The following is a 24,009-nucleotide window of genomic DNA, read 5'->3' on the forward strand; positions in this document are numbered from 1 at the left end:
TCGTCCACTCCCCACTTCCAAGATGGCAGCCATCACCACATCCTGGCGTGAGAAGTAGGTCACACAGTACCTTTTTCCCACCAATGTTATCCAATGGGTTATGGGGGAATGGGGGGTGACCCCTTCCAGACCCCATAACTCCAGACCCCCCTGACCCAATCTTTACCAAACTTGGGGGTTCTTGCAAGGAGAGTCCCTTTTAGCTACCCTGAAAATTTGGGACCTCTACCCACAAAAATGCCCCCCAGGAGCTGTGCAAAAAAATTTTCCCTATGCAGGGAGTTGCACAATTTAACTACCGTATGCGTTGTGTGAAGAAATACTTCCTCATTTTGGCTTTGTTAAAATGTTGTCTGTGTGATTGGCTAGTAGAATTCCTTAAGAGTGCTGCTCACTCTCTAAAGAAGCTGAAAATCTCTTTCGGTGGGCGCACCAGGTCATACGTTCTCGCACATGAACAATAAGGCCCCACCTCCCATTTACATGTGGCAGCTGCGGAGGTATATTTTGAACGGTTGATAATATCTCGTAAGACAATGGGGCAATAGTTAGCCATCCGTGTATGGAAGTTTTCCCACGTTCCTCTCCATTCCTGCAGTACCATCCAGTCCCCAGGAAGTAGCGTCGCCAGCTCTGGGTTGGGAAATACCTGGAGATTTTGGGGACGGAGGATGAGGAGGGCGGGGTTTAGGGAGGGGAGGGACTTCAATGCCATAGAGTCCAATTGCCAAAGCAGCCATTTTATGCAGGTGAACTGATCTCTATGGGCTGGAGATCAGTTGTAATAGCAGGAGGTTGCCAGCTAGTACCTGGAGGTTGGCAACCCTACCAGAAAGCCAATTTCTGGTGTCGTGGGATTCATACAGAGGAAAAGCCAGGTAGGTCGGTGAGCTGGATTCAGGAAGGACTAGGAAAAGCCAGGAAGGTCGGTGAGCTGGATTCAGGAAGGACTAGGGGATGAAAGGACCTCTTTCCTCAGAAGAACTGTGCTTGCAGAAGAAAAAAGAGGAGCAATTTCACTCTTTTGTCCTTCCTTATTCCAGGCGCCCCAACTAGAGTTGCCAACTTCCAAGTGGTAGCTGGAAATCTCCTGCTATTACAACTGATTGCCAGGTGACAGAGATCAGCTCTCCTGGAGAAAAAGGCCACTTTGGAAGGTGGACTCTATATGATATTATATCCCATTGAAGTCCTTCCCCTCTCCAAACCCCACCTTCCCCAGACTCCATCCCCAAAATCTCCAGGTATTTCCCAACCCGGATCTGGCAACCCTACCCCAACCTCCAGGTGGTCAAACAAAACAAATTAGCCTGCTGTCAAGTTAGTTCAACCAAAGAACAGCAGTAAAAGAATGTGCTAAAGCCAATGGTAAAAAAATGCCAAATGAGTGTATTATAGAAAATCACATGCAATATTCCTCAAACAACAGTAATTATAGTACAATGGAAAAGTTCAACGTGTGACGGATTCACAGTCATCACTATTTCAACTTTGAATGACACGTTGAAACCATGTTTCATCTTAAATTCAACGACCTTTCACTCTGGGGAGATCTACCTATTATGGGCTGTGATCTCAGGGAATAACTTTTGAATGGACTTTCGTTTAACTTTTCCTTTGTACTATCATTACTATTGTTTGAGGAATATTGCATGTGATTTTCTATAACACACTCATTTGGAATTTTTTACCATTGGCTTTAGCACATTCTCTTACTGCTGTTCCTCGGTTGAAGCTCCAGATGGTGGCGGCTGGAGATCTCCCGCTATTACAACTGATTTCCAGGCGACAGAGATCAGTTCACCTGGAGAAAATGGCCGCTTTGGTGGGTGGACTCTATAGCAATATACCACACTGAAGTCCCTCCCCTCCCCAAACTCCACCTTCCCCAGGCTCCACCCCAAAAAACTCTAGGTATTTCCCAACCCAAAGCTGGCAACTGTACTCCAGCCCATTCAGCTATTCCTACACATGGTGTCTACAGTCCTGGGAAATATCTTTCTGGGGGTCAGACAGGGCTGCAGGCAAAGAGAGGAATGTGAGGAAACTCTGTTTTCCACACATAAAACAACAAGTTTGTGCCCATTGTATTTTATAGTATATCTATAACAAAAGAACTGTGTTCTCTCGACTTTTAAACCAGCGGAGTCCAGATGCATTGCACGATAACTGAATGCAAGGCACAGCAAGTGGAGAAGAAGAAGAAGAGTTGGTTTTTATATGCCGACTTTCTCTACCACAAGGGAGACTCAAACCGGCTTACAAACACCTTCCCTTCCCCTCCTCACAACAGGCACCCTGTGAGGTAGGTGGGGCTCAGAGAGCTGTGACTAGCCCAAGGTCACCCAGCTGGCTTCGTGTGGAAGAGTGGAGAAACAAATCCAGTTCACCAGATTAGCCTCTGCCGCTCATGTGGAGGACTGGGGAATCAAACCCGGTTCTCCAGATCAGACTCCACCACTCCAAACCACTGCTCTTAACCACTGTACCACACTGGCTCACTTTGGCAATGCTTAATGATGGAAGGGGTGGGGCTCACAAATAGGGTTGCCAACCTGCAGGTACTAGCTGGAGATCTCCCACTATTACAACTGATCTCCAGCCGATAGAGATCAGTTCACCAGGAGAAAACGGCTGCTTTGGCAATTGCACTCTATGGCACTGAAGTCCATCCCCTCCTCAGGCTCTGCCCCAAAAACCTCCCGCCAGTGGCGAAGAAGGACCTGGCAACCCTACTCACACAGGCATCTCTGCCATGAGCATAGAAGTGTGTCCCTGTGAAACGCTGAAGAGTATTCTGGTTTTGTCTCACCTCTTCAGCCTGGTTGAGGCAGTTTTGCAACTTCTCTTTCTCCTTCTCCAACTGGTTCAGACGCTGCCCTCGGGCGTGAACTGCCTCCAGCTGCCCCTCCAACATAGCCTTGGTCTCCAGCAAAGCCTGAGAAAATTCGCGCTCCTCCTGCCGATTGAAAACAGCTCGCTCAGTTAATCTGGAAGCACTCCCGTCCTACACTTAAGGAAGAATCCAACCGTCTTACAATCACCTTCTCCTCCCCGCAATAGGCACCCTGTGAGGTAGGTGGGGCTGAGAGAGCTCTAAGAGAGCTGTGACTAGCCCAAGGTCACCCAGCTCGCCTTATGTGTAGGAGTGGGGAAACCAACCCGGTTCGCCAGATTAGAGCCCACCGCTCCAAACCACCGCTCTTAACCACTACACCCCGTTGGCTCTCAAGTACTGGTGTTTCTCACCCCCAAGATTGGTTACTTTACCTCACAGAACACAAGCCTACAGATCAGACCCAGGTATCAATCCTACCTTTAGCTGGGCCCGACATTGCTCTAACGCGGGCAGCCGTTCCCTCAGGGCCGTCAGCTCTGCCTGAAGTCGTTCTGTCCTCACGGCTTTCTCTCGGAAGGCATCCAATTCATCCCGGAACAGCCCAGCCAGCCGGGCTTCCCCCGCCAGCTTCCGATTCTGGAGAAAGGGAGCAGGTTAGAAATGATTGGCTTCAGAGGTACAGAAACAGATGCTGCAACCAGGTGAATGGTGGTGGTGGGGAGTTAGACTTGGGCGATGGGAACCCAGGATGAGTCAGCAAGGACAAATTTGACTTGGTAAGGTTGTCGCAAGCTAAGCAGGGTCATCCCTGGTTAGTAGTTGGATGGGAGACCACCAAGGAAGTCCAAGGTTGCTACACAGAGGCAGGCAACCGCAAACCACCATTGTTTGTCTCTTGCCTTGAAATCCTGCGGGGTCACCATAAGTTGGCTGCGATTTGACAGCACTTTCCACCACCAAGACTTGATGGATAAGGGTTTTGCTGAACCCAGGATGGCAAGAGATCTAATCTGTCCCTTCCAGGAATGTCACCTGGGATGCCTGTAAGAGTCCAGCCCCCTCAAGGATAGTCCAGGAGCCTTTATGGAATTCTAAACTATCATTTTTATGATGTCATTATTCCACTCAATCACTCACAATTCCACTCAATCACTCCCAGAGTGATTCCACTCAATCACAGAGTGATTCCGCTTAATCACTATTCCACTCAATCACTCACAGAGGAGCATGCATGTTATATTGGGTGCTGTGAAACACAGGCAGGATGGTGCTGCTGCAGTCGTCTTGTTTGGGGGCTTCCTAGAGGCACCTGGTTGGCCACTGTGTGAACAGACTGCTGGACTTGATGGGCCTTGGTCTGATCTAGCATGGCTTTTCTTATGTTCTTATGTTCACTAAGAAGAAAACCTGCTCCTATTGTCTGATACATTTTATGCTATTATTTTATTTATTTATAGTCCGCCTTTCTCACAGGGACTCAAGGCGGATTACACATAGTGAGTCACAACAATCAACAAAATGGGATCTTCAATAACGAACGCATTAGGATATTAAAAGTGCATAATCACCAGAAAGTTCCTCTGCACAGCAACCCTGGTATTTCTTGGTGGTCTCCCATCCAAATACTAACCAGGGCTGACCCTGCTTAGCTTCTGAGACCTGACAAGATCAGGCTAGCCTGGGCCATCCAGGTACAGGCCACATCCCAATCATTTATCCAATTAAGTTTGTGAACCATTTTGTACGGTGCATAACATTGAATACAAGGCAGCAGTCATCCACTCACTTAGTGGTGGAAAATGCTGTCAAGTCACAGCTGACTTATGGCGATCCTGTCGGGTTTTCAAGGCGAGAGACATTCAGAGGTGGTTTGCCATTGCCTGCCTCCGCGTGGGCTGAGAGAGTTCTGAGAGAATGGAGAGAACTCACTTACTAAGAAGTAAAGTCCCCTTTAAACTCAATAGGACTGACTATGTGAAAATAATTGCAATGGTTTAATCACAGGTTATATTGAACAAATATGCCGGATCTCTCGCAAGTTAAGAAAGTAAGTTAACATAACTTTTAGCAATGAAATGATATAAATACTATCAATTCTATGTATAGATGCATCTTAATTGCAGTAATCGAAACCACTAAGTATTGTTATGACTGAACTGTTACATAAAAAAGTTTAACTACATAGAGCGAAAACACTGTGTAATTTAGACCTTCCACTGGCAACAGGTGGCGGTGCTGCTTCGTTTAGCTCCACTATAAAGAGTTCTTCAGAAGGGCCTTACAGTGGTCTTTTATGCATAGCTGTTTCATTCATAAGGTTGCCAGGTCCCTCTTCACCACTGGCGGGAGGTTTTTGTGGTGGAGCATGAGGAGGGCGGGGTTTGGGGAGGGGAGGGACTTCAATGCCATAAAGTCCAATTGCCAAAGCAGCCATTTTCTCCAGGTGAACTGATCTCTATTGGCTGGAGAGCGGTTGTAATAGCAGGAGATCTTGAGCTAGTACCTGGAGGTTGGCAACCCTATTAACTCACCAAAACCCCTCCGATGACATCAGAGGTCGCCTTGCTCTCCCACTGCATTTCCCTGCATTTTGCCCACATTTTTAAATTTGAGATAAAACAGGTCCCTCAAAACGCGGGGGGAATGAGAGGCAACTTCTGATGATAGCAAACATAGGGTCGCCAGCTCCGGGTTGGGAAATACTTGCAGATTTGCCAAAGCAGCCATTTCCCCCAGGTGAACTGATCACTATTGGCTAGAGGTCAGTTGTAATAGCGGGAGATCTCCAGCTAGTACCTGGAGGTTGGGGACCCTACGCAAAGGGCATGCATAATCCTGGAATGCCTATAATGTGTCTCTTTTGTGTAAGGTTTTTTTTAGATTGACCACGGTAGATCTTTTTAAATATGTGGACCGTGGAACTGTTTAATGGTTGTTTAATCTATCAATGTCTCATTATATTTTTAAATGGTTTTACACTGGCATGTATCTCTCAGCAGTTGTTGCGGATGATTGTAAACTGCTCTTGAGCACAGGTATGCAATTGAAAATAGATAAAAACATGCTGCTCCAGGGCAAATCTCTTTCAACCATACCTCTTGCCGCACCTTGTGAAGTTGCCCCTCCAAATCCTTTAATTCGTCTTGTTGATCCAGAAGCTCCTCCATCTTCTCTTCCCTGTGAGCAGAAAGAGAATTAGGACCTCTTGAGGAACAAAGGCATAATGCCCAAATCCCCCAGTAATCCCGGGGTGGGGCATGTGAATCAAATCCCCTGTGATAATTAATTTCTAAAAATAGGGGTTGTTGGGACTCAAGCTTCTCTGGCAGCCGCACCCCAGTCATCCACCCTCAGTCTGTTAAAGCAGTTAAGTATACCATTAAATAAAAACCAAAACGACGTTGTCTGGAATCAACATCCCATGCCACATTCTGGGAAAACATTTGTAGCATACAGAACCCTTTTAAAAAGAGGGCCATAGAAGGATTCTCACTGCACCTAACTCCTTTACTTTATTTTACTTTATTTATTTACTTCATTTATACCCCACTTTTCTCCCCAATATGAACCCAAAGTGCCTTACAATGTTTTCCTCTCCATTTTATCCTCACAACAACCCTCTGAGGTACAGTGATGACCCAAAGTTCACCCAGCAAATTTCCATGTAGGGTTGCCAGCTCTGGGTTGAAGAAGAAGAAGAGTTGGGTTTTATACCCTGCTTTTCTCTACCGTAAGGAGTATCGAAGCGGCTTACAATCACCTTCCCTTCCACTCCCCACAAGAGGTAGGAGAGGCACCTTGTGAAGTAGGAGAGGCTAAGAGAGTTCTGAGTTCTGACTAGCCCAAGGTCACCCAGCAGGCTTCATGTGGAAGAGTAGGGAATCAAACCCGGTTCTCAAGATTAGAGTCCACGGCTCTTAGCTACTACACCATGCTGGGAAATACCTGAAGATCTTGGGGCTGGAACCTGAGAAGGGAAGGGTTTAGGGAGGGAAAGGACTTCAACAGGGTATAATGTCATAGAGTCCACCTTTCAAAGTGGCCATTTTCTCCAGGGGAACTGATCTCTATCGCCTGGACATCAATTGTAATCCCAAGAGATCTCCAGCCATCACCTGGAGGTTGGCAACCCTACTTCCATGGCACCTTTGCCTCTACCTGGTCGAGAGTTTGAAGAATAAATTAGGCTTCTATGGGCTCTCTCAAGAACTACTTTTATCTATGGAGTATTTGCAGGCCAGGGCCTTGATAAGGCAAAGAGTACTAGATGTAGAACGACAGCATGATCTGAATACTTAAAAATGTGTGTTACAATCGAAGCACCCTTACTAATGTGACCCCGATGCCATATCTTGTTCATCTGGAAAACCCTGATTACAGGAGGGCCTTTACCTTGTTATGTTGTAATGCTCTCCCTTCAGCTATAATGGAGGGGAGATATAAGAAGATCTCCTATGGTGAACGCGTATGCCCTTGTTCTGATGGGAGCAGAGAGACCCTTGAACATGTCATTTATGACTGCAAAATTTATAATAAAATAAGAGAAGGCATTCCCCTTGTAATAGCTGATCACCCAGGGAGAACTAGAGCGACTCGCCTTTTTAATATGCTCTCAGATAAAGACACTGAGATTACCTTTAAAATGGCCAAATTTGGATGGTGAATTATGAAGACTAGGCAAGCATGGGTCGAACCTAACGAATGAGTTTTTTTATTTATATGTGGATTCTAACTGTGTTTTAGTTAAGCTTAAGTTTTTAATAGTTCTCCTATGAATGTACGATTATGTATTTATTGATGTATATAGCTATTATTTTTATCATGTAAAAGTTTTTATTGTTGGTCTGGGACCGTATTAAACACAGTATTACCCTACTTCCATGGCAGAGTGAGGATTAAAATCTGGGACACCCAGATCTTAGTCTGATGCTCTGCCCACTACACCATGCTGGTTTTTCTCTAGGTCCTCAGTATTTCCATTTTTTAAAAGTGTCTTTACAATACATAAAATTACTACAAAATCAACAAAACACCACCACTCCAACCAAAATCCAAATACCATCAATCAGTTCATAATTCTAGGGCGCCTGCTGCATAGTTCATAGTTCAAATGATAGTTTTGGCGCAACTCACAGTTCATGCTGCAGACGCCGCATCTGGGCTCGGGTTTCGGCCAGTTGCACCCCAAGATGCTGACAGTTGTTCTCGGATGGGGGTACTCGGGGAGGTTCCTGCTGCAGTTCCCATAATTTCTGTGGCGAGAAAAAAAAGGGCGTATCTCAAGTTTGAAAACGTGGGCAAAACATGGGGAAACACAGAGGGAGACAATCGGAAATGGCATGCATTATCAAAACAAAGACTTGGTCGGAGGGGTGACCGTGAGGGAAACAGCCAGGCATAAAAGGCCATAACACTCCAAAACAGCCATTTTCTCCAGCTGAGCGGATAATCTGTAGTCTGGAGATCAGTTGTAATTCCAGGAGATCTCTAGGCCCCACCTGGAGGTGGGGCAACCCTATGACACGAGGCCATGCTTTGTGGAAAAGGTGGGAGTGACAAACATCCTATCCCAAACCTCCAAGCCTGCATCTCGCTCATGCACCAAGTCTTGAACACGGGACACCAAGCCCTGTAGGAGCCGTTCCATCTCCAAGGGTGCCAGTTCCTTCCACTGCAGTCTCAGCATGTTCTCGGGCTCTTGGGTCACCTGGAAAGGAGAGAAACTTGTGTCAACTTGAAGGTCAAAGAACGCTGCCACAGAGCCAATGTGTGCTACTGAGGATTCTAGGAATTATTTTAGGGTGCTAGTCTCAGTTCCCACAAAAGAATTTTTAGTGTTCCTGAATGGCAGTGAATGCTTTCTCAAAGGGAGCTAGTTGTCAGGAGATGGCAGTGGATGCTTTCTTAGTGGGAGCTAGTTGTCAGGAGATGGCAGTGCATGCTTTCTCAAGGGGAGCTAGTCAGGAAATTACAGTGGATGCTTTCTCAAAGGGAGCTAGTTGTCAGGAGATGGCCGTGGATGCTTTCTCAGTGAGAGCTAGTTGTCAGGAAATGGCAGTGGATGCTTTCTCAGTGAGATGGCAGTGGAAGCTTTCTCAGTGGGAGCTAGTTGTCAGGAGATGGTCTCCTGATAGTTTTCACAAATGTCTTCTTCAAGGAACCATCAGAGCTTGCAGAAGGTGTCACACAGACAGCTAAAGGGAGAGGGCAGAAGTGTGTGTGTGAGTGTGTGTGTGTGAGAGAAGAAAGGCCAGTCTTCAGAGCAGAGAGAGCTGGGGACTGGTTAAAAGTGAAGCCCCTCAGTGGGCAGGGTGTCTCTCTGAGGTGTCTGATCTACTGCATTCCAGGAGTACCTCTCTGCCTCCACCTGTGGTAATCCAAAAGGAACCATACTCAGGTCACACTGTCTCTGGAACATTTTGGTACACGATGGATGTGGGGAGGAAGCGTCAAGTGTGATGTTACACCAGATTCCCATATGTCCCAGAATTCCTCCTTCTCCCCAAAGAACAGGAAGTTTGAAATAAAACACATTAGTGGGGGAAATTATGGGTAGAAAAACAGGGTTATTATTACCTCTTGGATGGCAGAAGCCAGGGCAGCCTGAGTATCGATGTCCAGGGTCTGGATACGGCCAATGATCTCATCTCGCTGCTCACACTGTCAGAGGTCAAGGACGATCAGGTTCTCTAACTTGTCTACTGAAGCAGTGTAGACATATCCACACTACCGATTTAAACCAGTTTCGTGCCCATACAGCAGGGGTGGGGAACCTTTTTCCTGCCAAGGGCCATTTGCACATTTATAACATCATTTGGGGGCCATACCAGGTGTAGATCTCCCGGTGGGGGGGGGAGAGGCTAGGGTTGCCAGGTCTCCAGCCACCACCTGGAGTTTGGCAACCCCAGGGCAGGCCACGCAGAGAAGGCCTGGAGGGCGCCCCCGCTCCCCCGGTCATCCCCCCTCCCAGGCGGGAGGGCAGCCAGCGGTGGGCCCGAGCAAATGAGGCACAAGGGGGGCGCAGCCCACGGTCGATCAGAAAGGGAGGAAGGAAGGAAGGAAGGAAAACAGAGAAAGAGGAAAAGGGAGAGAGGGATAAAGAAATGGAAAGAGGGGGAGAAATAAAAGGACGGAGGGAGACAGACAAAGAAAGAGAGGGAGAGAAAAAAGCCTTCCCCTCCACACACACACACGCTGGCCCCACGCGACCTGGCCCCAGGCTCCATACCCTCCCCCCCCCCGAGTCCACAAAAGGCCCTCCGAAGCCCAATCGGCTCCTGCGCGCATGCTCTGCCGCCAGGAGTCACGGGCCTCTTCCCCCCCCTTGCTGCTCAGTAGCCGACAGGCAGCGAGAGGGGCTTACAGTGTGCCCCGGCGTTCCTGCACGCTGTGGCTATAGGGGGCAGCCTTGGGGGAAGCGTCCCTCCCCTTCCTCTCGCCGACCAACAGCCGTCAGTCGGCGAGAGGAGGCCCAAAGGGCACCGCAACGCCCCTGCAAGCCGTGGCCCCAGGAACACCCTCAGGGAGGGCTGCCCTGCACTGCGCCTCCGCAGCAGGGCCCCGGAGCTCCCAAGGGCCACAAAAAATGTCCTCGGGGGCCGCATATGGCCCCCGGGCCTGAGGTTCCCCATCCCTGCCATACAGTCTCTCCCAAGGAATCCTGGGAATTGTAGTTCTAAAGCCAGGGGGCATCAGGCCTCTAGCAGAAAGCCCCCCAGCACCCTTCACTAAAAATAAAACTCCCAGTATTCTTTGCAGGAGATCATGAACGGGTATAGTCTGCAGCACAGACAAACGCTAAAGGGTTTGCTTTCCACACTAAAGCTCTCTTGACTGTTGTTCTCCAGTTATTCTCACAGTAGTGTATTTATACATGTATTGGTATAAACACAGATTTACATTCAACACTATGGTTGCAAATCAATGTCTATATGTATAAAACACTACTATGAGTGTCTGATACAATTTTAGATCAGAGGTTGGGTGCCAGTTAGGGTTGCCAACTACCAGGTAGTAGCAGGAGATCTCCTGCTAATACAACTGATCTCCAGCAGATAGAGATCAGATCACCTGGAGAAAAATGGCCGCTTTGGCAATTGAACTCTATGGCATTGAAGTCCCTCCCCTCCCTAAACCCCGCCCTCATCAGGCTCCGCCCCCAAAATCTCCCGCCAATGGCGAAGAGGGACCTGGCAACCCTAGTACCAGTTGATATATTGTTAGTACAATTACCAAAACAACCATTTTCTCCAGGTGAACTGATCTCTATGGGCTGAAGATCAGTTGCAATATCAGGAGCTCTCCAACCACTACCTGGAAGTTGGCAACCCTATCAATTCACCTGGAGAAAATGACTGCTTTGGAAGGGGGACTCTATGGCACTGTACCCCATTGAAGTCCCTCCCCTCCTCAAACCCTGCCCTCCTCAGGCTCCATCCTCAAAATCTCCAGGTATTTCCCAACCCTGAGCTGGCAACCCTAGGCAGGGCAGATCCTTGGCTTCCTCAAAGGAAGCCATCAGCCTCAGAGAGTAGAGACAGGTCCAAATTTATCCCACCGCTACTAAGAGTCCTGGGTGCAGCCCAGAGGGTAAACTGCTGTGTCAAGCAACAGGATCACAAGTTAACTTCCCAAGAAGGTTTCTTTTCTCAAATGAAAACATGCAAAGCAACTGTTGCATCATCATCATCATTCACTCAAACTAGGCCCAACCCAAATCTACTTCCTGTCCTGTCAGACTATGTCTCCCAACAAGCAATGCTCCTGCCTGTGTGGTTTCTTGTCACTGTTATATGCTAATAACACCATGGAAATGGTTCCTTGTCCTCTCCAACATACCTGTACAGCACCTCCCAGCAAAAGTAAGAGCAGCTTCCTCATCTCCTTGACACCCTGTGCTGGGAAAACGGAATAAACGGTTATCACCATTTGGAGCCGAAAGCACCCTCCTAGGATTACAAACTGCAAAGTGGGGCTTGGAGTTTTTCCAGAATAACAACTGATCTCCACACGAGATATCAGTTCCCCTAGATTCTAGAAGAAATGGCAGCTTCAGAGGGCAAAGTCTATGGTATACCATGAAGTCTATGAGAAATTAAAGTCCTAGAGTGGCTACAGAGGGTGGCTGCTCTACGAATTGTTTTTCTATATGGAATACAGTCGAGACTAAGGCCACTTATGCACGGGAGGTTTTGCCTTGGATTTGCTCTAGATGCACATTTTCCTCATCTGAATTCTCAAAATTTTGCATGGGGGCTTATTGTTGAGTTTTGAGAAGTTGGATGGGGAAAGTGTGCATTCTAGACAATGGCAAATCCTAGGCAAAACCTCCCATGCATAAAAGGCCTAAGAGAAACTGATTACCACTTGTAAAGACAATAAAGTCCAGAGACTAGTTGGAGATTAAGAGAGAGATTAGGTTGCTGTTGGTCAGGTAGGCTGGTGTCCTAAACCTCATATGAGCTTTTAGGATGGATTTTTCTCTTTAACATTGAGAAAAACTTGAAGAGGATTTTGAGGATTTTAGGTTGACTGGAACGTAACTGGGTAACAGCAGCTTATATCAGCACAAATATTTAGGATCAAGGGCAAGAGTCCAGTAGCACCTTAAAGACTAACAAAAATATTTTCTGATAGGGTATGAGCTTTCGTGAGCCTCAGCTCACTTCTTCAGATCTGAAGACTAACAAAAATATTTTCTGATAGGGTATGAGCTTTCGTGAGCCTCAGCTCACTTCTTCAGATCTGAAGTGAGCTGTGGCTCACGAAAGCTCATACCCTATCAGAAAATATTTTTGTTAGTCTTTAAGGTGCTACTGGACTCTTACCCTTTTCTACTACTGCAGACAGACTAACACGGCTACCCACTGTCATTTAGGATCAAGGCATTAGAATGACATAAAGAACAGAAGCATATAGAAGCCTGCACTTTACACACACACACACACAAGTGTTGTTAGGTGGGAGAAAAGGCAAGGAAAAGTGATACGAGGTTGGGAATGAGGGAGGATATGAGAGAGTTTTCCCTAAGACTGGCTAATGATATTAAAATTGGAGAGATACAAGCACGGCCATCTTTCCTCTGAGAGTTAGCATGGTGTAGTGTAGTGGTTTTAATGTCTGACTAGGACAACCTGGGTTCCTAGGGTTGCTAACTCAAGGTTGGGAAATTCCTGGAAATTTGGGGGAGGAGCCTGGGGAGGGCAAGGTTTGGGGAAGGGTCTTAGTTGGGCATAATGCCTTAGGGTCCACCCTCCAAAGCTGCCATTTTCTCCAGGGGAATTGACCCCTGAAGTGTAATTCTGGGTGATCTCTGAGCTAAGTCAGTCATTTTCCTTTAGACAAAGCTATCTCTCAGGTAGGGTTGCCAGCTCTGGGCTGGGAAATACCTGGAGATTTGGGGGGTGGAGCCTAAGGTGGGCGGGGTCTGGAGAGGGGAGGGACTTCAATGCCATTGAGTCCAGTGGCCAAAGCGGCCATTTTCTCCAGGGGAAGTGATTTCTGTCACCTGGAGAGCAGTTATAATTGCGGGAGATCTCCAGCCACCACCTGGAGGTTTAGCACAACTAGGAACACCTTATGCTGAATAAGGAAACGACAGGAGAACAACCAGCAAAAAGCTCAAACTCAAATGACTATTTGAACTACACATTTAAAGAACTATCCACAAAAACACACCAAGTGTGTGTATCTATCCACAAAAACACTATCCACAACAACACACCAAGTGTGTGTATCTATCCACAAAAACACACCAAGTGTAACAATTGCAAGCATGAAATACAAAGTGAGTACACAAATAAACATGAAAAAGGTACAAGGTATTTTTTGACGTCTAGTTGCCTGTTTGTTTCATATTGTATATCCTTGTACCTTTTTCATATTTATTTGTGTTATATTGTATACTCACTTTGTATTTCGTGCTTGCAACACTTGGTGTTTTTTTGTGGATAGATACACAAGACTGTTGTTTAAAATTGTAGTTCAAATAGTCATTTGATTTTGAGCTTTTTGCTGGTTGTTCTCCTGTCACCACCTGGAGGTTGGCAATCCTACTCACAGGGTTGCTGTGAGGATAAAATGGTAACGGGAGAAGCAAGTATGCTACCTCTGAGTTCCTTGGAAGAAAGTCAGAATGAACAAAAATATAGAGAGGAGAGTAGGGCTTGTCTAGTGTGGCGAGAATTCATTTTATATTAAATATTATTCGATAACGCCAGTGAAAAGCGAAGGATTCTTATCTACTCACTTGGGCGTCTGGAGGTGAGGTTTTAATCTTGATGTAGTCCTTATGATGTTTATAAGGTGCTGGAGGGTAGAGTCCAATGCCGAAGTTGCGCGCTGGCGATTTCAATCCCTTCGTGCCCACGGGATCAAACGTCTGAAACTCTGGGGGACTTAATGTACTTTGGGTGACTAGCTCCTAGCAATGCAATCTCCTATGCCCTTTAGGGTCAAGATCCTAATTGGAGCTCCAATTAGGATCTTGACCCTAAAGGGCATAGGAGATTGCATTGCTAGGAGCTAGTCACCCAAAGTACATTAAGTACTCCAAATCATGTTGAGAGTACCGGTAACAAGGTTATTTAAACAGGCAGCAAGATTTTCTGCTTATTGTTTTTGTACACTGGTTGACGGGCGGAACAGGCAGTTTATCAGAGACCTGGACATGGAAAACTTATTTTGGAACAGGATATTCCAAACAAAATTAGTCATGATTTGTGAAACCGCATCTCCTGGAGAATTTGGAAGGAGGGGGCTGTTTGAGACCGTCTCTCACGGTTCAGGCTATAAAAGGCTGGTCCAGTTGCCCAGTCTTGGTCCTTCTAAGAGAGAGACCCATTTCTGTCTCTTCCTTGGAACGACCTCAGAGATCTCTGACTGTTTGTCTGTCAGTGTGTGTGCTGTCATATATATATTCAGTTAAGTATTGCTTTCTCTCTTTGCTTTATATTTCCTTGTAAGTATAATAAAGCTGCCTGATTTACTTTATACGTTTGGTGTACTGTTTTATGGGTGTTTAGTGTGCAAGATCTATCTTTTCCTATTGAACTCTCTAGCTCCTGCTCTGGTAAGTAGCAGGCAGAGGAGACCAAAAAAATAAAGAGCTCAGAGGTAAGAGAAAATGAAAACTTTCTCGCAACATCTAGGACCCCAGGCTTTCTACCAAAGGGCCTACCTGTAAGGGGATCTCTGGCCAAAAGATATATATTAGGTGGAGTTGTAAGGATCAGTTGTTGCAGATCATCCTGGACAAAGGGGGGAAAACACTGATCAGGTTATACAGAACTACTTCAGAGTAATAAACACTTTACTTATGCATTTGGCTCTATGGGTAGAATGTATAAATAAGGTTGCCAACCTCCAGGTACTAGCTGGAGATCTGCTATTACAACTGATCTCCAGCCGACAGAGATCAATTCCCCAGGAGAAAACGGCCGCTTTGGCAATTGGACTCTATGGCATTGAAGTCCCTCCCCTCCCTAAACCCCACCCTCCTCAGGCTCTGCCCCAAAAATCTCCAGGTATTTTTCAACCTGGAGCTGGCAGCCCTATGTATAAAGATGCCCCACATTCGCATGCCTTGCTTTGTGTGTAAGAGTAGGGAACATGTGTCTTCCACTGAGTGAAACATAGGGTTGCCAGGTCCCTCTTTGTCACCAGCAGGAGGTTTTTGGGGAGGACCCTGAGGAGGGCGGGGTTTGGGGCGGGGAGGGACTTCAATGCCTTAGAGGCCAATGGCCAAAGCAGCCATTTTTTCCAGGTGAACTGATCACTACCAGCTGGAGAACAGTTGTAATAGCAGGAGATCTCCAGCTAGTACCTGGAGGTTGGCAACCCTAGTGACATGTGAATCAGCTCTGAGCTCTAGAGCTGGAGCACAAAGAAAGAGTTCCTTAACAAAGCCCCAACAACAAAAACAACGCCATTTTGGTAATAGTAGTTGGTGATAAAGAGAGCCAATAATCATAATAGTATTTATCTGCTTCTAAGGTGCTTAAAATCTGCTCTGTTTTTCTCCTTCTGGCCTGTGAGTTGCCAGGACAACTGGGGAGCTCCGGGCAGAAATGGCAGATGAGGCATGAAAGTAGGCTGGATTCTTACCCACCTGGTAGAATCTGTTCAGCCGCTGCAGAAGCGTCTGCAACTTCTGGGCCTCGTCACTTAGCTTGCTCCAGGGAGGCTGCTCTCCCACAGGAATCAGGTCTCTGTGGAAGAAAATCATAGCCAGGCACACAGGAGAGCATCAAGGCTCGTGCTAGATGCGACAAAAGGAAATCTGGGAATGCATCCTTTTTATTTATGTCATAGCTGGCTGTGATTCAGATTAGGGCTAAGGCATAGGGAAGAGCGTTTACCCTCTTTTACCCTTTGCTATTTTTGCTATCTGAACTGTTCCCTTCTGCAGGGGAAAGGATACAGACAGCTTACAGCATTCCCAGTGGGGTAATTCTGATAGCATGAGGTGGAAGAACTAGAGTGAGTCCCTTCCTTCTCTCACTCTATGGGCCCAGTCAGAAGTGGGTCCTAGGATTGCCAACCTCCAGGTACTAGCTGGAGATCTCCTGCTATTACAACTGATCTCCAGCCGATAGAGATCAGTTCACCTGGAGAAAACGGCAACTTTGGCAATTGGACTCTCTATGGCATTGAAGTTTCTCCCCTCCTGAAACCCTGCCCTCCTCAGGCTCTGCCCCAAAAACCTTCCGCTGATGGGGAAGAGGGACCTGGCAACCCTACTGGGTTCCCATATAGTTTCACATCTAGTTTGTCTACAAAGTGGTGGAGGAAAGTGCCATCAAGTCGCAGCTGAGTTTTGGTCATTCTGTAAGGTTTTCAGGGGAAGAGACGAACAGAGGTTGTTTGCCATTGCCCACCTCTGTGTACCAATCCTGGACTTTCTTGGTGGTCTCTCATCCAAGTACTACCTTAAGACAACCTTGCTGAAGCTACCGAGATATGACGTGATTGGGCTAGTCTGGGCCATGTGAGTGCAAGCTTTTCAGGGCTCCCCTATAGGGCTCCACAAGAGGGGGCTGCCCCAAGGACTTTAGCAGTGAAGCCCACATGTGTTTTCCTTAGCTTGCAAGTAGAGCACTGATGGTTTAAACACAGTGACACAATAGTGCTTCTAGCGCCAATGGCCAGCGATGCACTACATCTATCAGTCTAGATTGGGAGGATGAGCCACTAGGGTTCCGCCTGGCTTCATATAACCATTCACTCTGGCATGAATCCTCAGACTGAGGAACTTATTTCAAACTCTCCCTGAACCTTGACTTCCTGATTCTGGGATGCCCTTGATATCCCCTGGCACACTGCTCCTTGGTCAAGATTTCACACCACCTCAACAGAATTAAAACACACACATACACACACACGCATATATATATATAAGTGTTGCATATAAGCTGATATGAGTAGTTGGTTAAAGGCATGTATAAATGCGTTAATATGTTTTGTAGGAATCCAGCCATATATTATGAGATAAAAGATGATATAAAAAATATTAAGTACAATATTGTAGGACTAGAAAAGTATATTGCTAAGGGAAAATGTATGCTTACCCCTTTAAAAGCACAATAATGCAGACTGATGTTTTTATTGTGAGATGTATGTTATGATGTGTGGTTTGATTTTTCTGCATTGTTATTTTAATAGTTAGTAAATAAAAAGATCTTTAAAAAAAGATTTCACACCACCCATGTTTCTTCACATATCTTTACTCAGTTCAATTAAGGTTATATCTACACCACACATTTAATTGCTTTAACAGCCATTCCCTTATCCTAGGGGTTGCCATCCTCCAGGTGGTGGCTGGAGATCTCCCGCTATTACAACTGACCTCCAGGTGACAGAGATCATTTCACCTGGAGAAAATGGCCGCTTTAGAAGGCGGACTCTAGGGCTCGGAATTTCTAACCAAGGATTCACAGCACCTTATCGCATGATAACGTCCACAATTCTTTGGGGGGAAAGGTACACCACAAAACAGTGACTCACATTATTTCCATGACATGGATGAGGAAGTCGCCACAGACTAGCTGAAGGAAATACTCTTTGGGGGCCTCTTGCCTCTTCTTCTCCCAGGGTGTAGGAGACTGGTCACTCGTTGAGTCTGTCAGACTCTCCAGGGTTTCCATCTGTTGAGTTAAGGAGGCAAAGGCAAGCTGGAATATCATTCCAACCCTATCTTAACAATACAGTTCCAGCCTTCCTGACCTCAATATAATGCAGAACACCCCAAATAATTCTGGTTTTCGACCCTAAAAAGGTATCTATCCTACAGCCTGACCCATCTGTACCCTGAGATCTGACTCTTCCTTAGGGCAGAGTCACCCTTCCAGGATTCTCGTTCCATCAGTTTTGAAACTAGGACACTCTCAACAAGGTCGATATCTTTCTCTACTTTAGCTGAGCACCGATTAAAGATTCTTTGGGTTAACCAGCCAGGGTACAAGCCACAGGTGATGATCGATCAACATTCCTGGCTCTAGTATGGAGCCCGTTCTCTCCCCAAAACGTGGCAGGGATCCCCCCCACCTCTCTTGTTGGTTCTTCCAGCAGCTCACTCTCCAATATGCACACAGACACACACAAGTGATTCTCACCCAAGTGACAAGAGGGCCAGATACGAAATCTTCCAGAATCTCAGAGATATCTCCATCCATTGTGCCATCAAAGCTGTGAGTGCTTCTGAGCTGAGGGCTTCCTGCTGGAGTTAGGTGTGCTTGCTATCCTCCGCTATGTGCTTCTGTATGACTTAATTTTAAACTTCCTTCCGCAATTGGGGGGGGGGGGGAGGAAGGAAGCTGAGCCGCAGCCATAACAGAAAATGAAGGGACTCTCTTCTGATTTCCCACCTCAAAGGAAGTCCCAAAGCTCGAATGCATTCCTGATAAGACACTTCTGATGCTCAGGGGACATTAAATGCGCCAATGCACACGAAGTACCAAAAGTCTGGTTTGCAGAAGTGCCCTGTCGGCTTTGTTTCCTGCTCCTATCTAACTGTCTGGTGCAGGAAAACCACACGTAGGGTGGCAGTGAAGAAATACAGGACAGATGAGAAGTTCTCCATCACCTCCTACAATGCTTTCTGAGCTGAACTGTTTTGACGCTAGAAGAATCCACGGGCCCTGTATCATTAATCTATTAGCCGTTTCCCCAGAGTTGTAACAGTCAGCCTGGCTTTGAAGGTGCCACGAGGCAGAGAGTTCCAATGGCTCCTAACAAATTATCTATAACATTTGCATGAGATTAACCATGATATCTGGCTGCCCTTCATTCACTGTTTTTTTCCCCCATCCCCTGTACAGTAGTAAACGAGTACCCGGTTCAAATTGCCTTTGCACAACCAACTCAGTTCCAGCTAAAGCCACACTAGCATTATGCAAGTGTGGATGGGAGACCACCAAGGAATACCCCGGTTGTTGTGCAGACGAAGGCAAAGGCAAACCACCTCTGTTAGTTTCTTGCCTTATAAAACCCTATGTGGTTGCCATAAGTCAGCTGTGACTTTTTATATGCCAATTTTCTCTACCTTTTAAGGAGAATCAAACAGGCTTACAATCTCCTTCCCTTCCTCTCCCCACAACAGACACCTTGTGAGGTAGGTGAGGCTGAGAGAGTTCGAAGAGAACTGTGACCAGCCCAAGGTCACCCACCTGGCTTAATGTGGAGGAGTGGGGAATCAAACCCGGTTCACCAGATTAGCGTCCGCTGCTCATGTGGAGGAGTGGGGAATCAAACCCGGCTGTCCAGCTCAGAGTCTACCGCTCCTAACCACTACACTACACTGGCTCTCTCTGCAGGTACACAGAGGCTCTGTCATATCCAAACTTTCCTGTGCTGAAAGAATGCGATACTACAAGCAGGTTCAAATTAAGAATAAGTGTAAATTTGGTGTGGAGGCCATAGATGGAAAGCTCCAGATTATTGGTGGATACTCAGTGGGGCTGGAATGACCTGTTGACTGACTGATCTGTGTGATTCTAAATCTACCCTGTGTGTGCCTTCTTCAGATCTCTGCCCAGGAAAGCAATTGTCGCAATCTCTCAACTTGTTTTCAGACACATTATGAAGTGAACAGAACAATTATAATGTCAGAGAGCTGAAAATAGAGCTGGCTGCAAGACAGAAGTAATCAGATATGTTGCCCCTCCAGATATAGAATTTGTAGAGACGCCTTTTCTTTTTATGGGCCATAAACTTATTTTTAAAGTATTGGTGTGAAATTTTAAATATTGTCTGATGCAATGCAAATAAGGGCATGATTCACTGGACTTCCTTCAATAAGCTAAAGTTAAGATAACTTGTAGGGAAGTCTTTTAATATCTGCTAAAGGCTGATTTAGTACGCCAGCATGGTGTAGTGGTTAAGAGCGGTGGTTTGGAGCAGTAGATTCTGATCTGGTGAATTGGATTTGTTTCCCCACTCCTTCACAAGAAGCCAGCTGGGTGACCTTGAGCAAGTCACATTCTCTCAGCTTCACCTACCTCACAGGGTGTCTGTTGTGGGGAGGGGAAGGTGATTGTAAGCCGGTTTGAGTCTCCCTTAAGTGGCAGAGAAAGTCGGCATATAAAAACCATCTCTTCTTCCTCTTCCTCCTCCTCCATTTGGATATTTACACCCTACTTTTCTCCCCAGAATGCGTCCAGAGCATCTTACAATGCTTCCCTCCTTCATTTTATTCTCACAACAATCCTGTGAAGTAGATTTGACTGGGAGTGATTATTCTAGGTTTGCCCAGCAAGTGTTTATGCCACAGTGGGGATTTGAATCTGGGTCTCCTGAATCTTAGTCTAACATCCAACCACTTTGCCACACTGGCTCTTTAAGCCTGAGGAAGCCTTTTGGTATCGTGAAAGTGGAAAGAACTTACTGCTTTCATTCCAGTGAGAAATGGAACAATGTGACTAATAGTCCCCATTCTTAAAGTAAGGGACTGGTTTCTATAGAATTGAAGTGAAACACCATTGACTATCATACTATCATATGGGGGGGGGGGCTAAGAAAGGAACAGCAGAAGAGGTTCCAGTGTGGGGTGGGCCAACACAACAGGAAATGAGACCGTCTCGGGTGTCAAAATTAAAGCAACTCTGGGACTGCATTGTTTCTAATTTTGTAATCCTAGTCAAATTGCATATCATTTGTTGGATGTCTTATGCTGTCTGCATAGGGTTGCCAGGTCCCTCTTCGCCACCAGCAGGAGGATTTTGGGGAGGAGCCTGAGGAGGGCGGGGTTTGGGGAGGGACTTCAATGCCATAGAATCCGATTGCCAAAGCGGCCATTTTCTCCAGGTGAACTGATGTCTGTTGGCTGGAGATCAGTTGTAATAGCAGGAGATCTCCAGCTAGTCCCTGGCGGTTGGCAAGCCTACTGCTGCAGGAGGCAGAGCCAGTCACAAAATGATTGCCACAGCTTAACTTCAGTAACACCTTGTGCTGGGGTATCAGCTGCTGCCAAAGCAACATTAAAAAAAAATCTGCACAGCCAATTAAATCTCCGATAGTCAATCAGAAGCCTTGCTGGGCAAAAGCCCTGCTTTTCCCTACCCACTTCCTAAGGACACTTGGCATGCACCAGAAAAAGTGTCAGCGGGCACCATGTAGGGTCGCCAACCTCCAGGGACTAGCTGGAGATCTCCTGCTATTACAACGGATCTCCAGCTGATAGAGATCAGTTCCACTGGAGAAAATGGCCGCTTGGGCAATTGGACTCTATGGCATTGAAGTCCCTCCCCTCCCCAAACCCCACTCTCCTCAGGCTCTGCCCCAAAAACCTCCCGCTGGTGGAGAAGAGGGACCTGGCAACCCTAGCACCATGGCACCCATGGGCACCACTTGGGGAATCCTGATCCGATCCTTTTCGTTTATACTCCTCACCCTTCTTCCCAATGGGAATGGCTGACGTTGTACTTCCATTTTATCTTCACAACAGCCCTGTGAGTAGGGTTGCCAGCTCTGGGTTGCGAAATCCATAGAGATTTTGAGGATGGAGCCTGGGGAGGGCTGGTTTTGGGGAGGGGAGTGACCTCAGCGGCGTATAATGCCATAGAGTCTACCCTCCAAAGCTGCTGTTTTCTCCAGGGGAGCTGATTTTGGTCATCTGGAGATCAATCGTAATAGTGAGAGCTCTCCAGGTGCTACCTGGAGGTTGGCAACCCTATCTGTGAGGGAAGTTAGGCTGAGAGTGTGTGACTGAACCAAGGTCATTTGGCAAGCTGCAGTGCCAGAGTGGGGATTCGAACGTGGCTCTTCCAGATCCTAGTCACCAGGCACTACAGCACACTGGTTCAGACCTTTGAACTGGAGAGGCTGAACTTTCCTCAGGCGAAGCAAATGGTCTCCTGCTGAGCCACAGCCCCTTCCCATTAAATGTTTATGCTGCCCTCAGAGCGATTTACTTGCCCCCCCCCTCAGGTTGCCCACTTCAGGTTGGGACATACCTGGAGATTTTGGGGTGGAGCCTGGGGAGGGTGGGGTTTGGGAAGGGTAAGGCACCTCAGCAGGGTATAATGTGTGTGTGTGTGTGTGTGTGTGTGAAGTGCCGTCAAATCACAGCCGACTTATGGCGACCCCTTTTTGGGGGGTTTTCATGGCAAGAGACTAACAGAGGTGGTTTGCCAGTGCCTTCCTCTGCACAGCAACCCTGGTATTCCTTGGCCGTCTCCCATCCAAATACTAACCAGGGCTGACCCTGCTTAGCTTCTGTGATCTGACGAGATCAGGCTAGCCTGAGCCATCCAGGTATAATACCACTCTCCAAAGCAGCCATATTCTGCAGTGGAAGTAATCTCCATAGCCTGGAAATGAGTTGCCGTTCCAGGAGATCTCCAGGCTGCACCTGGAGGCTGGCAACCATACTCCAAGGCTATTTCTTCCTTAGGCACTAACCTAAGAGAACTGTTTCGCTTTCACAATTTAGACAGAATTGCGTGCCTGGAACAGGTTGCACAATCCCGACCCACATAGAGTTTGCGACACTACCTGAGTGAAACACGGCCTACCCGCCAGGCCTATGATACATTTTTGCAGCAGTGTCCCATTTCTGCCTCGGGTTCAGCTTGCCGACCACAATCCAGAGATCCTTTTCACACGGACTACTCCCAAGCCAGGAATTCCCCAACTATCCATTTAATTATTTCAGCCTAAATGCAGAATTTGAACATTTTCCTCACCATTCTTTCAGATATTTGCCGGCATATTCCACTTGCTATGAACAAAGAAAGCGAGGCTGGTTCATTGTTGCAGGGTGAATGTGTGTGTGTAAAACTTTGGACCTCCCTACCCTAGGACTCTTGCCGCTGACTTTCTGACATCAGTTTAAAACTCTTTTGTATCAGGGTTTTTTCCCCCACCCCGCTTGAAATGTTTGCCGTTGGTTTTCTATTTAAATATAGGGTTTTTTTTATAGCACTGCTGACTGGGTTGTGTGTGGGTTTCTCATTTTGGCCTTCTTAGATGTTATCGTTTCAGACAGGCTGCAATGGGATGTCAAAACAAACAAACAGTCTTTGGTTCCTTCATGACAGGAACAAGCGGGCTTTATTCTTGGGCTCCCACACTCCCTCTATCCTCTGCTCCAGAGTTCCTTTAAAACTAGGAAGTTTTCAGTATGGACTCCACACACGAAGGAAGGAGGGAATAAGCGTGTCAGCCTGAAGATAAACCCAGCCTGTTCCCCTCATGAAGGAACCCAAGACTTCTCATTTGACATCAGAACACGGCCTTCTAGGAGAGCCAAACCAGACGTTATGGCAGCCACGTTGGGAGGTTTTGGCCATTTAAAAATGCGATGAGGGCCCAATCCCGATCAGTCGTGTGGTGCGGGGGGACCAGGAGACCTTGCCCCCGCCACCTTTTCAAGCACTGAAATGGGTTGTTTTGGCCACTGGTTGGACTCATGGCCGCCGCAGTGTCTAGTTTGGCCCTCACTGTAAGCTGTTTTGGGGAACAAAAAACAAAGAGTCATCTTGTAGCCTGTTAAAGTCTAATGGGGAGGGGCTGTGGCTCAGTGGCAGAGCATCTGCTTGGCGTGCAGAAGGTCCCAGGTTCAATCCCTGGCATCTCCAGTTAAAGGGACTAGGCAAGTAGGTGATTGTGAAAGACTTCTGCCTGAGACTTTGGAGAGCCACTGCCAGTCTGAGTAGACAATACTGACTTTGATG

General features: G+C 46.9%; 2 protein-coding genes across 2 annotated transcripts in view; both read right to left on the minus strand.

Annotated features, from left to right (window-relative positions):
• CCDC88B (coiled-coil domain containing 88B) overlaps positions 1-18,510 on the minus strand; it is a 52,703-nt gene extending 34,193 nt beyond the window's left edge. The window contains exons 1-10 of the mRNA XM_056853468.1: positions 18,451-18,510; positions 17,843-17,982; positions 15,944-16,047; positions 11,678-11,736; positions 9,416-9,499; positions 8,415-8,546; positions 7,973-8,091; positions 5,935-6,016; positions 3,317-3,475; positions 2,813-2,959 (exon numbers count right to left, since the gene is read on the minus strand). Of these exons, the coding sequence (XP_056709446.1) occupies positions 2,813-2,959; positions 3,317-3,475; positions 5,935-6,016; positions 7,973-8,091; positions 8,415-8,546; positions 9,416-9,499; positions 11,678-11,736; positions 15,944-16,047; positions 17,843-17,982; positions 18,451-18,510 (1,086 nt within the window). The remainder of the gene's footprint in view (positions 1-2,812; positions 2,960-3,316; positions 3,476-5,934; positions 6,017-7,972; positions 8,092-8,414; positions 8,547-9,415; positions 9,500-11,677; positions 11,737-15,943; positions 16,048-17,842; positions 17,983-18,450) is intronic.
• Positions 1-24,009, minus strand: part of RPS6KA4 (ribosomal protein S6 kinase A4) — a 336,421-nt gene that overhangs the window by 96,909 nt on the left and 215,503 nt on the right. The gene's annotated exons all lie outside the window — the stretch shown is intronic.

This window comes from Euleptes europaea, chromosome 7 (assembly GCF_029931775.1).
Source record: "Euleptes europaea isolate rEulEur1 chromosome 7, rEulEur1.hap1, whole genome shotgun sequence".
Classification (NCBI taxonomy): domain Eukaryota; kingdom Metazoa; phylum Chordata; class Lepidosauria; order Squamata; family Sphaerodactylidae; genus Euleptes; species Euleptes europaea.